At 39.9% G+C, this 16,398-nt stretch overlaps 1 protein-coding gene across 1 annotated transcript; it reads left to right on the forward strand.

Moving 5' to 3' along the window:
* Positions 1–14,592: 14,592 nt before the first annotated feature.
* FANCF (FA complementation group F) lies at positions 14,593–15,952 on the forward strand. The gene has a single exon (XM_075753084.1). The coding sequence runs from the start codon at positions 14,611–14,613 to the stop codon at positions 15,709–15,711; it is 1,101 nt and encodes a 366-aa protein (XP_075609199.1). The 5' UTR covers positions 14,593–14,610; the 3' UTR covers positions 15,712–15,952.
* Positions 15,953–16,398: the final 446 nt, after the last annotated feature.

Raw genomic sequence — 16,398 nt, forward strand, 5'->3', positions numbered from 1 at the left:
CATGCAGTTGACGTGCCAAGAAAAATACTGGGGTTGACACAACAATTAGCAGGCCAAAGCCTATGTTCTGTTTGACAATTAAAGCGCAATGATCTGTCTCTAAACAAACCAGTGCCTTAAACATTAACAAGGCAGATTGTTATTATTACGAGGCTCTCAGATAATACATTGATAAAAATCATTTAAACACCTAGGTAGATTTGATAGGCCTCGTAACACCTTCCTTCCTTCTTGAAATGAAATCAATGATACTCACACACCGAACTCAAAAACATCTAACTCATACTCCACTGCCTTCTTCACAAGACTGTAGCAATGGAAAGTGACTCAGGAGATAATATAGCAACTGAAACTAACTCAAATACCTGTCAGAACTAGCCCAAATGTAAATGAAGCAATGGGAAAAATGCATATTTGATCTCTGTTCCCGCTCCTTATATTTTACAAGTGCCCCAGATTTTGTGATTGGTTTCTACTTGGGATGGACAGGTCATTAAAATAAGGTGCTGTCTAAGGTCACATAGAAGCATTCAGATTTTAACTACCAACAGCACAAGAACAGCAATGAGAAAAAGGATCCAAGAATGCCAATAACTACCATAGCAACATCATTGTCTTGTATCAGAAGTGTTCTGCATTTGTTTTATCATCATCTTCTTGTATAGTAGGTGACAAACTACACAAACTAATTTTCACAGAAATCAACAGATAAACGCTGTTTATTGCTTTTTGAGGCAATTTACAAACAGTCCAGATGCACGCCACAGTTTCTTGAGAGTAACAAATTTTCCAGACCAAGAATACAAGAACACCAATTCATTATTCAAGAACTCAAAAGTTCTTTTAAACAGAAAATGTTCTACCAGGGTAGTAACATCTGACCACCTGCTCTCCCCTTGGCTGGTCAAAATCCTGCCTTCCCTCCTTTTCTCTTTGCCTTTCAATGTCTTCCTTCTCGTGACACATACCTAGGTTTCTCTTAAAATCATTAATATTCTTTGCTTCAATTTTCCTTCCCATTACCTTATTCTCTTTGGTTATGAAAATATTTTGTTGAGTTTCTATTTATGGTAAACCAGGGCCCAATTCTGTCCCTAATGTCACCCACAATGAAACTCCCTTTAACGCTAATTAAACCAAGTGAAGCTTTTTTTTTATTCTAGTATAAACTAGTTATAAAACAACTAAATTATCAGCAGTTATTTCAATCTGAGAGAACTATAGATAACTACAGATATGGCTTTAAATCTCTTTTTACAGTCCTATGGACTCATCTCAAAGTCTTCATAACTTCATCATATCCACATTGATACCAGTCCCTACCTCTCAGAGACGTTATTGTAATATTTTACTGAATGGGGAAAAAAGTATTTCCGTAGGCTAGTTAGTGATCTGATACACCTAAATGAAAATGCTAAGCTCAACCCAGAAGCAAGTATGTGGCATACAGAGGTATCACTGTATGGGCCTATGTGAGACAAATACCTAGTGAAAACACAGCAATTTCACAGAGCTAGTCACTGGAACAACTTCTGCAATCCATTTTAGGATCCTGTTTCCATAAGAAAAAGCCAAAAAATCTGCTGTTTTATGGGGGGATCTCAAGCTCACTTCTACTCTCCTCACATTGCTCTGTCACTGAAATAAAAAAAATCTACCCCATTCAAAGTGATGCACACTCACAAAATGTGTAATATGTCAAAAAACTGCCTTTGTAACAACAAAATTCAAGAGCTTCATTGTCTTGCCAGCAATGTAAAGGAAAAGAGCACAGGCTGGTCCTTACAGGTGAAAATTAAGTGCTCACTTAAGTTTCTGTGAGTTCAATTTTCTTTCCACACTACCTTCACAGTCCTCCCAGCCTTTGTCCTGGTGTTTCTGACACCGCTTTTCAGCATTTAATCCTCAACCCTACACTTTCTACATCAGCATTTCAAATTAATTTTCCTCAGAGGCTATTGTTGAGATACTACTTCTATTGGTATTCTTTTCCAGGTTTTTTTTTCTCCAACTGCTCAGTTCAAACAGTCAATCTCATACCTTAGGGAATGCTTTGAGTCCAGCATTCCTTTTCATTCTTCTATTAAAGTGGCATCATCGAAGCATTCCTAATGGAAAGAACACCATTCCCTCTGCTCTGCATTACAGTGCCAAATGAAACAGGGTGAATGCCAGCTCATTTAACGAGTATAAGTTATTCCTCTCTCGTGGGGGTTGGGAGACTTGATTCTTTTTCCCAGCCCTGCAAATTTATCTGTTGTGTTTCCTCAAATCACTTTTTATTTTAATTTTCCCATCTGTAAAATAGGTACATTCATAAAAACTTTCTCTTGTAAAGTAGTCTGATGTTAGTGGACAATGAGAATTATATAAAGATGGACTTGATTTATTACTTCAATTTATAGAAGAGTACTGCACATATTTCCCTTCTTCGTCTTTCCTTCTTCCTTATCCTGCAGACCACGTATCTGTTAATATGCTATTAAAGAAGGGAAGTAAGGCGGTTTGGGAATAATCTTGGCGCTGGTAATCGCTTGCTGTCATAACAAAACAAGGATTCTGTGTGTGATCTTGGGAAAGTTACTTAATCTTCCAGATGCTTCAGACTTCCAATCTATAGGATGATTATTAAGTATATCTCATGAGGGTTGCAAGGTAACATTTAGATGTCACAGACTGAGCATTCAACAGAAATGATAAATATTACTTTTTTAATGTATTACCTCTTTTGCAAGCATTCTTCTTGCTGTGAAGAAGTTGCTCAATTCCAGAATCGTCTCTGTGACATTATTCTTCATGTAAGGGCATGTTGTGGAATGGCAGTTTCTTTCAGAAGAATCTTCCCAGTTCACAGCATTACAATCTGAAACATGGTAAGGGAATATCTAATTGCTGACAAAAGACTAGCGTTTATATTTTTAGTGTGTTTCTTTCAGACAAAAATATGCTTTGGTAATTCTGTACATTTTCAATTTTCAAGGTCATTATTTCACATAAATGTTACTTCAGCACCTGCAATCCCAATCTCTTCATTGGGAATGATTCTTTATCCTTGCTGTTAGCCATACCAATGTCAAAATAAGGAGTCGGTTTTGCTCAATAGGTTTCTTGTTCAGAATAAAGCAAAGCTTCATTGCCAAATGTACACTCCGGTTTTCTTCTAGGGAGGAGCCTGACATATCTCTGTTTACGCTATAGCCTATGCCTTGGGCATGTTTTCCTAATTGGGGGCTGGCTGAAACTGTTCTGCTTTCCTGCTGCCTGTCCTAGGCTGAATTACAAACCATGGTGAGACCGGTTACCCAGCTCCCTTCATTAATGACACATGTTGCTGAAATGCATTGAGAGAATTTGAGAAAGATCAAATTTCAGACCAACCTTGAAAACAGATGCCCAAAACCAATAATGAGGAGAGAAAGCTATAGACAGAAAGCCAGGGGTTTTTACCTTGTGAACATTATAGCCATGCTTGCAAATAAGATCAGGGTCAGAATTCCAGTATTAAAAATCATTTCATGTGATCTTTTAATTTAGTATGTTGCTTTTTCTTCATCTGTCACAAGTCCAGGTAAAGAGCCCACAAAATAATCAAATCAAGAAATAATTCAACAAATGTGAAAAAAACACTTGTGCAAAGTATCGTAGGCCTGGTAGGTGAGACGAATTAGGAACAAAGTAGACCAAACTACTAAGACCAAATAGCCAGATCAGTTCTCCGAGTGATATAATAGCATGAGATACTGGATTCTAGTAATTCCACATGGAATTTGCTACAAAATGCTGTACTGTGTATCTGTGACTGTCAGACTTCTGTCAACAAAAACCAAGATAGGAAAAGACAGTAATTTGGCATAATTCAGTCTACATATGCAAGTGCTGGGGTCTAAATCCATCATAAGGACCTCTTTATCTCCATCCCAGTAGTTATGCATGTGAAATTTTGATCTGCAGAAAAAAATGTAAGGTAAACAAAAATATGCAGTGATCTACCAAGGCATAACTGGTGATCCACATCTTCTGCTGTAACATAAACTAAGTCTTACTGGATATAGATAAAAATCATAACTTTCTTCAGATAACTAATTTCTATTACTCTAATAATAAAAACTAGATTATGAACCTAATAATAAATATGGTAGCCTAAGTAGAACAGATAATTACATTTCATATCCTATGATTAAACTGAGTTAACCGGCTACTTTTTCATTAAATGCCATAAAAAAAGATAAAAATTAGGAGAAATGCTAATGAAGCCCAGAGATTTACACTACTGTGAAAGTGGAACAAGTACAAAGAACGTCAGGACCCAATATGTGTAAATTTTAGAAAAAGAGTCTGGAATATCTCTCCTTGAAAAGACACTGAAAAATAAAATAAAATCTAACAAAGACTCACAGTTTTGCAAAGTTCAGCAAAACTCTCCCTAGGCACTTGGAATAATTCCATGGATTTTGCTGAACATGGCAACATACAGACCAGTTACAACTGCCTGGGTACATTCAGTGAGCTGTTAAGAACTGGGATGCTGAATCACTTTGGGGACAAATTTAATGGGAAATCTATGACCAGATCTGATGGATTAAATTTCTCTTTATGTCCATTAATATTAAAATTGGAGGAATACTCAGAACAGGACTGAAGGCACCGTTTGCAATTTACTAATTAAAACAACATGTAAAAATAATTTTTTTAAAAAAGAAATAACATCAATATTATTATTTTTGACCAATCTCTTTGTCAGTAATTCCCACCAAACTAGTTAATTCAAATTACCTGAGACACAGATGCATTAGCCATAGTAGTAAGTTAGGCAGAAGGTGTCTATTTGCAGGACAAATTACCTAGAACCAATTTGTATAACGTGAACCTTACATGTTCCTTCCTAGGAAACTAGGAAGAATAAAATGCTATTAGAAACAGTAATATATCCAGAGAAATAAATAACACAAAGTAACGTAAGCAAAAGGAGAAACTGTCTGAGGAACCACTACATCCTACCAGGCAGTCTCTACATTTCCAATTCTTCCTCTTTCACAGTTCTTCCCACACCAGCAAGAGAAAGGGTGATTTTGAACCAGGCCATGTATCTGGATCCCGTGAACAGGACAGGGACTGACAAGACCTTTTCTTCTTTTCCAAGTCCTTTGAATAGATCAAGTCAGGGGAAAGCGGTTCAAACCAGAGATAATCCATTCAAAGTAATAAGAGAAGGTTCAAAATATTTCAATGGAAGGCTGGAAAGTGCCTTACACAAAGTCAAACCTACCAAACAAAAAGGTAAAAATTTGTTGAGGTAAAAGTAACCCTCCTTACTCAACAGTACTACAGACTTAGAATGCTTTTTGAATTTTTTTTTTTAAGTCTTTAAAATAATTTTACTTAAAAATGTTCATCTAAAAATTAAGTCAAAAATATTAAACAAAATATACTGATTATATCTAAACTAACATTTTTATTTATCCCAAGTAATTTTATTTGATAACTTTATTCAGTAGAAAATTCTAACCCCTCATACATAGTGATTTCGCTGTTTGATAGCAAAGACCACGCAAGAAAACAGAAGCAAATTTGATTCTGAGATTAGAAAACTACTCAGGTTACTCCCATGGAAATGCTTTGGGCTATTCTCTTGGATAAAGCATTTCTATACTATAGTTCACAGCATCTATCCACTAGGACTGCAGTATTTAGGCAAGTTACAGCTAGATTATAAGGTGTTAAACTTCTCCTGTAAAGCTTCAATCATGCCAGCTGGACAAGATGCTTTCACTAGGTGAATGAGGATCCCTAACTGGGACACAAGTATCTGTTAATACGCAAATTTTCAAGAGCTCTTCAGACCCTCAGGCATCTGGTTCCCATTGACTTGCTATTGTGGCAAGGCGCCTGCCTTAGGTGTTTTTGAACAGTCAATCATAGGCAAGTTTTGTCTGGAAGACTTGATCCATATTGTCCCTTTTGTAAGAACTATTAGATCCAACTCTTCCTACAAAAAGCAAGGGAACCAATTCCAGCCCTCAAGGGTCATAAGTTACCAGTTAACAGAACTCTGCACTCTTTCTAAACACTTGATGAGCATCAGCATTTCACAGAAAGAAAAACAGACACAAACAATAATTTTTCATTGTTTGACGAGTGTTATTTTCTCCATGCAGACTATAAAACTCCAATACATTCATTAGAGAGTAATTATTCCTTGATGCAGTTACAAATGTACTTCTCTCAAATTAAGGGAAGTTATTGTAATAAAAAGAAATATGAGGATGCTTGCAGCAGTGGTTTCAACTGAGAAGAGTGTTTTTGTTGTTTTCATTAGAACAAATTCAATTAATATGAATTTGGTTATTTCCAGGTTTAATACTGAATGATTGTTCCCTTTTTCTTACTAAAAAAAAAATGGGACCTTTAATAAAGCAGACCCATCTTAGATTTTTTCCTTAATTCTAGGAATTCATCTTCTCTCATCACCTTCTTCCCATCCACAAGTATGAACCATACAGCAATTTTCTTCTGCTGGCTTTTAGGTTTGTGCAAATAATCCTACATGCTAAAACCTCATCTCTGCTGCTTTTTCTTTTAAAACTCATTGGTATTCTTTTCTGCAAGTTTAATTCATTGCTTTAGCACTGCTAACTTCCTGTCTTATTGAGAAAGCTAATGGCAATACCTCAGGTTCAGCTATGAATTAGCATATTCTAATACAAATATTACCTGATTGTGATGATTTTGGATATACACAAAGGCTCTAACCTTTGCCATTATACAAATCCTTAGGTGTGGGTTAGCACTGGACCAGAAACCAAGTCAAATAACTAAAATAATATGAAATACACAAATCCTAACTGCTGTGCAAAACCGTAACACTAGATCAAAATATTTTGGTTTCTGGGCATTTTTACTAATGAAATACTAGTATTTTCTGTAAAATCTGGGAAAAACTTCTTAAAGAACACCTTTAAGTTAAAAACTCTGGAGCTAAGGAAAAAAGTTTAAGCCTGTGTTTATTTGGACTGCCTTTTGTCCAAAAAATATCAGTATCAGGACAATATGACAGTCATGGTAGTGGTTTCTGTGATATGAGAAGCTTACCATCAGGAAAGTACTGTCAAAACCTGCCAGAGGCATTTCCTAGAGACAAGCACACAACTGATTATTAACAAGCAGCCCTCAATAGAAACCAAAATTGGTTTGCTGTACTATTGATCCTATAAGCAGCTGCATAGTTTTAATAATTTGCTTTCAGAGGATGCTATGAGTGTAGATAACAGAAACCAGTATTCCTTTTTATGTGTTTACATAAACAAACAATCAAACCAACCCTTAAACTTTTCTTAAACAGGAAGAAAAGTCCCTTCAAAGTTCTGCACTAACCTTTGCTTGATTCGGGCTTTTATACATTTTTTTCATGGGATGTTCTTCTTGATATACTAGGATGGAGAAAAATAAAATCTTTTAATCATTAATGAGATTAACATATCACCCCCCATTCACTTAAGTAATGATTCTTACCATCCCACTCTCCCACATTTGTTTCACAGTGAAAAGGATGTTAATATGGAAAATTGAATTCCTTTGTAAATATTAACCAATGAGCTTCTTAGCAAAGACTGAAAAAAAATTTATGTATATATTCTGTGGTTTCCATTTCCTTGGCTTTATTGTTTTTATGTAAATTCTCCCAGGACATTTCAGGTTATATGTCTGGAAACCCCAGCCATCCAGCAGAGGAAAGGTTGAGAGAATAATGAGAAATGTGCTGGAAGAATTCACATAAAAGCTTTGGAGACATGAAAATGGAAACAACAGATAGTTAAAAGACTTATTGCTCAAAAAAAGAAACGTCTATCCAGTGTGTGCATGTGTGTGTGTTAATGTAGCTATCTCTGTATACACAGACATGTATTATTTGTGAAGACACTGTACAGAACTATGAAGGAGCAATATTAGTGTATCTGATAATTTAAGATGTTTTCAGGACATTAGGGCAATGAAAGTGAAAAAATCCAAGTGACTTATGTTATTAGAACCCAGACATACATATAAATACCTCTATACATAGTTGTCTTGCACTGAATTTTATATATCTTTTTATGTAAGTGAAAAATATAACCCATTCCAACATGAAAGCGTGTTTATAAGATCTCCCTGTACTCTCGTGAATGACAGCAATTTAACTGTCATGGAAACGCACAGAATCTATGAGTAGGAAAGAATTTTTAGATGATATTCTTAAATGTACAGGGTTTTTTCCCCCCAATACTCTTAAAGACACTTCATTGTTAAATACTAAACCCATGATGCTAGACTAAGCTTAGTCCTAGTACGCTTGACTTCATACAAGTACTACAACATTATATATCAAAATTACAAACCATTAGCCATAGCCAGTGTTTTATGACTCAAGCTTTGTGGAATATTATTTTCAGAGGATTCTGATAAGATGGTCGCTGAAACAGACATCTCTAAGATACTTCTTAACAGGTACCCTAAAAAGGGGGGGGGCGGGGGGTTGTGGGATTCAGAAGGGTGAGTTTGTGCACCTGATCCTATAATAAAAGTACTGAATATAAGTAACCAGTAATTTTCTTGGCTTAAAGGAAAAGAAGGCATGTAGACAAATACTCTAATCAGTACATGTGGTGATCTATCAAACCCATTGCCACCACAGACAGCAAAACAAACCCCTCAAAAAGGTATTACAAACAATGGCAAGTGATCAAAGCACACAGCTTAATACCTTACCATTCATCAGCAGAGCAACATTGACTGACTGTATGCATGCTCTTACCCCACAGCACATGTAAGCTCAAATGCATTAGCTCAAACAACCTTAAGGCAACACCAGTTGTAGCTAATACACACTTAACAACTGCAACTGTTTTTGGAGTGCACACGTGATCATTTAATGTGGCTCATCTGGTGACAGGGAGCTTTGTAAGTGCATAGTAACTTCACCACTTCTAATTGACTATTCACAGTCAGAACAACGTGGCACAGTTTGCCACTCAATTTTACTAATATTCATGTCTGTAACGCTGAAGGGCTATACCCTATCTTAGTAGCTTTGCTAGTATAGTCTTGACTCATGGTATCAAAGTTAGAAACGGGGCTAGGCAGCAAATTCTGTCTGTTTATATGTTTAGTTTCCTAAAAATTCAGTTGTGGTATAGCCAGATACAAGCAAAACATGTAATCAGAGTGGGTTTTTTTGACTATCTCAGTAATATTGCACTCTTTCAAGCACATGGATTTTCAATCAATTTTCACTCTAGTGCATTACACAACTGCTGCTTGGTCATTTACATCAATTACTCAAATCGTAGGTCTAACTCATCACAAATGGGCATTGCTATTACTACATTGATACACTACAGTCAGCATAAGCAGACTTACCATGCTGTCCTAACTGAAGCATGGCATAAAGAGGTTTCAGGGGAAATCGCCCTGCTGACCGATAAGCCTTTTGTACAGCCTGAGGCTCATGCTGATGTACAAACTAGTAGGTTCAATACCTTTATTATGCAATTTGATCACGCACTTGTTCTGTTCTCACTCCAAAAGCCCACCACAGCCTTGCTAGTTTTTGAGATATGAGAGATTACACTGACATAAAAATTCTAAAGGACTTCACTAGAAGTTATGGAAGGGGGGGCATAGTCTTCCAGATAGTGGCTTGATTAATAACCTCAGTTTTCCACAAAGTTTCTTGCAGAAATAGGAAGAAATTCTACAAGAATGCTCCATGACTTGATAATCGTCAATATACACAAGCTGCTACATAGCGAGTGTGGCAACCTTATGCCTAGCATGAAATCTGAGGCAGCTAAACAACCCTCTTTACAGTTTAAAAAGTGCATCTTCGTGCCAGAAATTTAGAAGATAATCATTCATCTCCCTCAATGTATTCCTTTTTGTAATTTGAAATAATTCCTCCTACCTAAGGAAAGATCATTTTTGAGTTTTATAATGCCAGGTATACTGAATAAACAGAGTCCTAAATTTCTCTTGAGGAGAAATAGCATAACTGTGTTACAGCCAGTATGACTTCTGAGAGGAAGGCAAATACAACAATGGAATCCAGACTTCTGGCTAGTTTGATGAATTTTTCTTCAAAACTGATATTCCTTGCCAGGGTGAATTTTACTGGCTCCATAACCAGAGTGAAGAAACTCACCAGTTCCATAAAACTTCATATGAATCTTTTACTTGACTTCTTTCTCAGCTTAGATTAAAAAAGTACAGTAATTCATACAAAATGCTGGGCTTGTGAAACTGCTTTGCAGTCTTTCATTGAAAAGTGGGCTTGTTTTCAGGGAGTCGTGGAAATGACTTCCCAGTTTCTGTATCTAACAGACACTTTTCTTTGCCATGTAACTTATCAATCAAAAGTTGCAATGGAGAAACATTTACTACAGCTTAACACAACAGCGGCTGAATACTCTGAAGGACCCTTATTTTAATACTGATTTTGGACATTAAAATAAAAGATAGATTTTATTGGGGAAAAAACCCCACAACACAAGAAGCACTGGCTACCCTTTTTCACAGTATCACTTGCAAGAAGCATATAGCAGAGAGCTTAAACAATCTGATGTGTTGCAATTGTAAATCTGTACTGTAGCCTATCATACAAATACGCCCTGTTCTTCTGTCTATTTTCTTCTTCGCTTTTAAATCAAAGAGGCTACTTTTCAGGCTGTGGAACGAAGCGATAATTCTTCAGAATAGTTGCAAAAGGCTACTTTAACAGATTTCCCCAGCCTCCATAGAAGGAAGCCTCATGTACTCACACATGTAGTCTACGTGATTTCTTTAAGATATCTTTGTGGGTTCCATTTCTTGTTAGGAAAAAATAAAGAGATTGCATAGTTTACGTGGCATGAAATACACATTCAAACACAGCCTAAAACAGTGAGAAACTACTACAAGAGTCATTATCAAGGGAAACAGACTGATATCAAACAGCCAAAGACCTAGATGAGGCCCAGAAATGAACTTTTAATTTTTTTCTTAAAAAATAGTCAAGCTAAGCAGGAAAGCACACACAGAGCTATCTAAAAATCCACTTACTGTTCTATCCCCCCCATCTCTGTGCTCTTACCATACCTCCTGACACCTTAACCCAACCTTCCTCATCCCCTTCCCCAGCATTAACTCTCTCCCTCACCTCCTCAGTCTTGCAGCACTTACCTCCCAAGCATCTCCCCACTATCCCATAGATGTTCCTCAGGTAGAAAACTGACTCAGCAGACTTTTTTAAACAATGTCTACGCAGCTCAGCAATACTATCTGGTAGCAACAGAGTTAGTATAAGTTGATAGACAGTAACTGCAAAAAACTTCCATGCTTAGTAATCTTGCTATTAGTAAGAAGAACCCTAGGGCTACACAAGCTAGTACTAAAATTGATCCTAAAAGAAAGAGCACTGGCACTTAAAAACTACAGGAAAATAATTCACCTATGAGAAAGAAACCACATTTGTTCAATTTACTTTGATTACTATGTGGCGCCAGCATCAGCAGATCAATCAACAGATAAATAGATTCCAGTCTTACAGTAGAAGATCCTAAAGCATGTTCTGAGAGTGGGGAGGCTCTCAAATAATAATACAAAGTTTGGAATAGTAAGGGAGCTTCTTCACTACTGAGCATAGAAAAGGAACTACTATTTTTAAGGGCTATTGCAGTGTAACAATTTATTCCATGAATCATAACTGCCTCAGTTACCTTGTTTCTTTTGATTGTTTCTTAAATTCATCTCCCAATGCACTGTTATACAGAACTCTGCTAGTTCTTCAGATCAGGTTCTGTTTTGCCTTATATGCATCAACTGTGTCTCATCATGACTGGAGACTCCAAATGCAGTGGCAATACCTGGAAATACATAAATATATTTTTTGCATGGATCATTTTATTACAGACATGTCAAACTGTATTCCCTTAATGAAAAAAGCCGATATTTAGACTTTTCATCCTAATTTGAGACAAAACCAAGTGCTGAAATATTCAGAGTTTTTTGTAAAATGGAAATCCCACTTTTCAGTCAGCTCTACAGAGACCCATTAGAACTCACAGGCCATCTCCCTTCACATGCAAGAGTATTCCAGATAGCATATTACTCAGTGGTTTTTTAATCTTGGTTAGATTTTCACGACCTGTTTTTGTTAGTTTCCTGGTGCTGCAAATGTGATTATTTGATTTCTTTCAACTGAAACATTCACATGGATATAAACCCATATACTTTATCCAATAAAGAAAAAGAACAGACATGTGAAAGATTTCTTGGGAAAAGTTTTGTGACATAAAGGGAAATTTCTCTTCTTTATGACATGGAGTGTACGCACCTCCAAAAATATCCCTCACTAAAACAGAACGTGGGTCTGGAATTCACCAAAACTGTTTTCTTCCTCTATGCCACAGCATTTAATTCAAGCGATGTTGTATTAAACCTAACCGAGAGGCCAAAGCACATAATATGTAATCACATTCCAACCACTTGGTGTTTCTGTCACTTTTCCATTTAAGTAGTGTTAAGTAAAATGTCTCAGAGTGTTGCCCTCATTTCTTATTGTATGTAACTGAAAAATTTGCATGTTCCATCTTCTCTTTAATATATGTTAGTTTATAATATGTTTTGGAATATATAGGCATGGCAGATGATAGGTAAGTATGAATTTATGAATAACAAAAGCAATTCCATTGTTAAAAATGCAACAAATCTCTAGCCACCTGTAGCCAATTTTACGTTTATTACTCCAGAAATGGTTAACAAAAAGCTTAAAAGAGATTTTTCAGGAGAAAAACATGTCTTTTAAGGCATCATTATATTCACAGACATTGAGGGATTGCTACAAGCTCCTTCCACCAGAGGGGCCATAGAATTTCACTCTCATTCCTGGAATAATCCCCTTAACCTACAGGTGATCTAGACTATCAAGTCTGTAACCCCGTGGTTTTTTAAACAGATGACTAAAATAAGAAAATGGGATAAGAGCTCAGAAGCGAGCTCTGTTTTCTTGAGAGTACTTGAGAAAGACTTTTCACCTACATTAGTTTGAAGTCTGGTGTAACTCAGAGGCTACAAGAGTTGTGTCCCCTACTATCTGAGCTAAGGAATATTCGCTGCTGAGAGTTTATTGCACACTCACTCCATCACCCCAAAATGCAGGTCATTTAGATAACAAACTCAGGGGAAACCATTTCCAGCACTAAGATGTATGGAAGAAAACATGTGTTCTGCATAAAAGGAAGAGTATTGTGGTTTGCCCTACAGTATTCTAGCTCACAGCATTATAGTTTAGTTTCTGTTGCTGGTTCCTGCCATAAATTCCAGTCAAACCTCATTTACTCTGCCAGGTGTTGATCTTGCCTTTCAGAAAGCCCTTCCCGATGGCGCTGGGGGCTCACCAGGCCTCTCTGCTGCCTCCATACCCGCTCCGTGGCCAGGATTATGCCACGGGGCTTGTGAGCTCCCTGAAGAGCACTCAGCAGCTCCCAACACTACCAGCGCCCTGACTGCTTTCCCGCCACTGCCTCACGCCCTCAGGAGCAGGGCATCAGGGGGCACCTGCAGAAGCTGCTGGAAGCTGGGCCAGCCTGCTCCCTTCCACACTGTCAGGGGACGCTGAGCATGGCATGTCTGTTGTGGGGACAAGGATGGAGGGAAAGGAGATGAGGATGGAGGGAAAGGACCCATCTCCCAGCTTAACAGAAGCCTTTGAGGCAGCGGACATGAGGAAAATGCCAGGGAATGGTTGGTCCAATGAGTAGGCTGCACCCTGCAAGCTACAGGTAATACCTCTAGCCTGCCATGTAAAATTGTCCTTCAGCTGGCAGAGGCGGGAGAGGGAGAAGGGGTCGCCTCTCTTTGCTACAGAGGGGAGAGGTTACAGCAGGTTTCCACCATGCTGTCTGGGGGCATCTGTGTGAGAAACCCTGGCTGCGACAGCGCCCAGAAGGGCAGGGAAGGTGTTAGCCATTACCTCAGCAGGCAGCCAGAGGCCTGCTGTGGGTACCCGGGGGTGGGGGGGGAACCGCTAGTGAGCTACAAAGCCATTATTTGGTAGGTCAGTGGGGCGAGCCCAGCCGTGTGGGCTGAGCAGGGTTCGGCCCGGGCAGGGTGCTGAGCTGCAGGCAGTGCTGAGGAGCCAACCTGGCTCCACGCTAAGCGCGGCCACGGCCACCTTCCAGGGACAGGGCATACCACAGAAATGGGGAAACACCCCAGAGTGCGGGACATGGGATGTTTGCTCTTGAAGAGTTTTATTTTTTTTACGGAGCATTTAGGAATAGTATTCTAAGTCTTATTCTAAGCCTCTTAGCTGTTGTTTGCTGTGGTTTTTTTAACTACTTAATCCTGCTCGGTTTTTAATGCTTTAATTCGGCTCAACTTCCCCCTCCCAACCTTCGCTGAAGGATTAGAGACAAATGACTGCCTCAGGAGAATGGTTAAAGGCTCCTTTAACGGAAGATCAGTCCGTATCGGATTGACGTCAGATTCAGCCAATAGAGTTACAAATCCCCGCCCTCTCCGGTTCGGACTGGCTGAGGTTCCCAGAGGGAGGCGGGACTTCTGCTCAAATCGGTGGCGCCAAGGCCGCAGCTGGCTGCTATGGAGGCCGTGCTGGAGCAGGTGGAGCAGCTGCCCGCGCTCCTGGCCGTTTCCCGCTCCACGATGGTGCGGGATTGGGACTCCCTAACCCTGGACAGGGCTCTAGAGTGGGCCCGGTACTTCCAGCATCTCCACGGCCGCTTTCGTACTCGGCCTCGGCTCCGGGAGGCCCTGGGGCGGCGGCTGCGGCGGGGTCAGCCGAGTCATCTGCTCGGCTTCCCCCACTTGGGCCGCTGCCCGCAGCTGCTGGGCCTAGCGCTGCTGGAGAACCGCGCTTTGCCGCCCGTTGCCTGCCGCCGCCTGATTCACAGCCTGCTGCAGCCTTCCGGCGCGGAGGCCGGCCCCGAGCCCCACAGCCTGGCGCTCCTCGCCCGCCGGAAGGCCGCCTCCCGCCTCCTGGCGCTGCCCCGCGGCCTGCCGCGGCCTCCGAAGGAGCTGGAGCCGCAGGTGCAAGCGGAGGCGCAGCTGCTGCTGAGCCGGCTGCAGGAAGAGGGGCAGGAGACTGAGCCGGCCGCGGGGCGGCTGCGCTGGCTGTCGGGTGTCCTGGAGCAGCTCCCCCAGTCCCGGGCCTTCGAGGTGGTGGCGGGGGCTCTGCTGCTGCTGAGGCAGGAGAGTGGCGCTGAGCAGGCCGGAGGCACGGGTCGGGATGGGAACAGCCTGGATGGAAACCAGGCGAGTGGAGCAGGAGACGAATGTGTTGCTGGGCCCCTGCTTTCCTGGCTGCTGGGCGACGTGGGGCGGTTTTCTGCCTTCTGCCTTTTCCTCCCAGGCTCCCTTCTTGCCTCCCTGGCTGGCCACTATTCCCAGTTCAGCAGATCTTATTTGGAACTCTTAACTGGCTGGGGAAGCCACTTATTCTATGACCCCTTGCAGGGACGGTGGGTTAAAAGTTGTCTTGACAAAGCTGAATTGTCTTGGGAGGAGCTGAGGGAGCGCTTCAGCTGCCTCTGTCAGGGATCTGCACCACTCAGGGGACAGACCCAAGCTGCTCTGAAACTCTTGAAGGCACAAGATGGAGACTTCAAAGCCTGTGGCTTAAGTGTGTGGACTGACTTACTGATGGAAATAGAGGAGTATCTGAGGAAAGAAGCAGAACGCTAATGTGTGAATGCAAAAGCAATGTGGAACCTCTTGAAATGCAGCAAATTTGCTTCACTATGTTTGATATGAAATCTCACTTTGGGTTGAAAACCAAGCATTGATGTGACTGCTGAGGACAGTGTTTCTGATTGCATGTGATGTCTTGGGGGGGCCTGGTGCTTTCTTGTAATTACACTGTTAATTCAGGTCATGGCAGGAAATGTTGTCCTTTTTGGTACTTGTTGCTCACCTAATAAAATGAAGAAAATACTTTGTTTCAAATGTAAAATAAAGTTTTCTGTTTAGAAAATATTACGGTTCAGATATGGTCATGGTAGTTGTATCTCTAATAGTTGGAGGCTGACTAAAAGCTCAAAGGGAAGGTGGAGTTTCAAATGTGAAAACTCCAAATTCAAGGTTAATTTAGTAGCGGTTGTCTTCATTGGGCTTTCTGCTCTGGTGGCCACTTTAATGCTTCTATAGCTCTTGCACATGACTTAGCCCCTGGGTCTAAGTGATGGTGAGAGGAAGCCAACTGGAAAGCTTATTGAAAAGTTCTAAAACTGGAAGGCTTTATTAGTTGCTCTATGATATGATAATATGTGAGTATTTCCTAAGAAAACTACAGTAAAATGTAGGGTGTTCTGTGTGGTTTTCTTTGCTTTTCCATAATAATTACATAATTTTTGTTCTGTGGAACAGAATAGT

Source organism: Balearica regulorum, chromosome 5, assembly GCF_011004875.1.
Source record: "Balearica regulorum gibbericeps isolate bBalReg1 chromosome 5, bBalReg1.pri, whole genome shotgun sequence".
NCBI classification, from domain to species: domain Eukaryota; kingdom Metazoa; phylum Chordata; class Aves; order Gruiformes; family Gruidae; genus Balearica; species Balearica regulorum.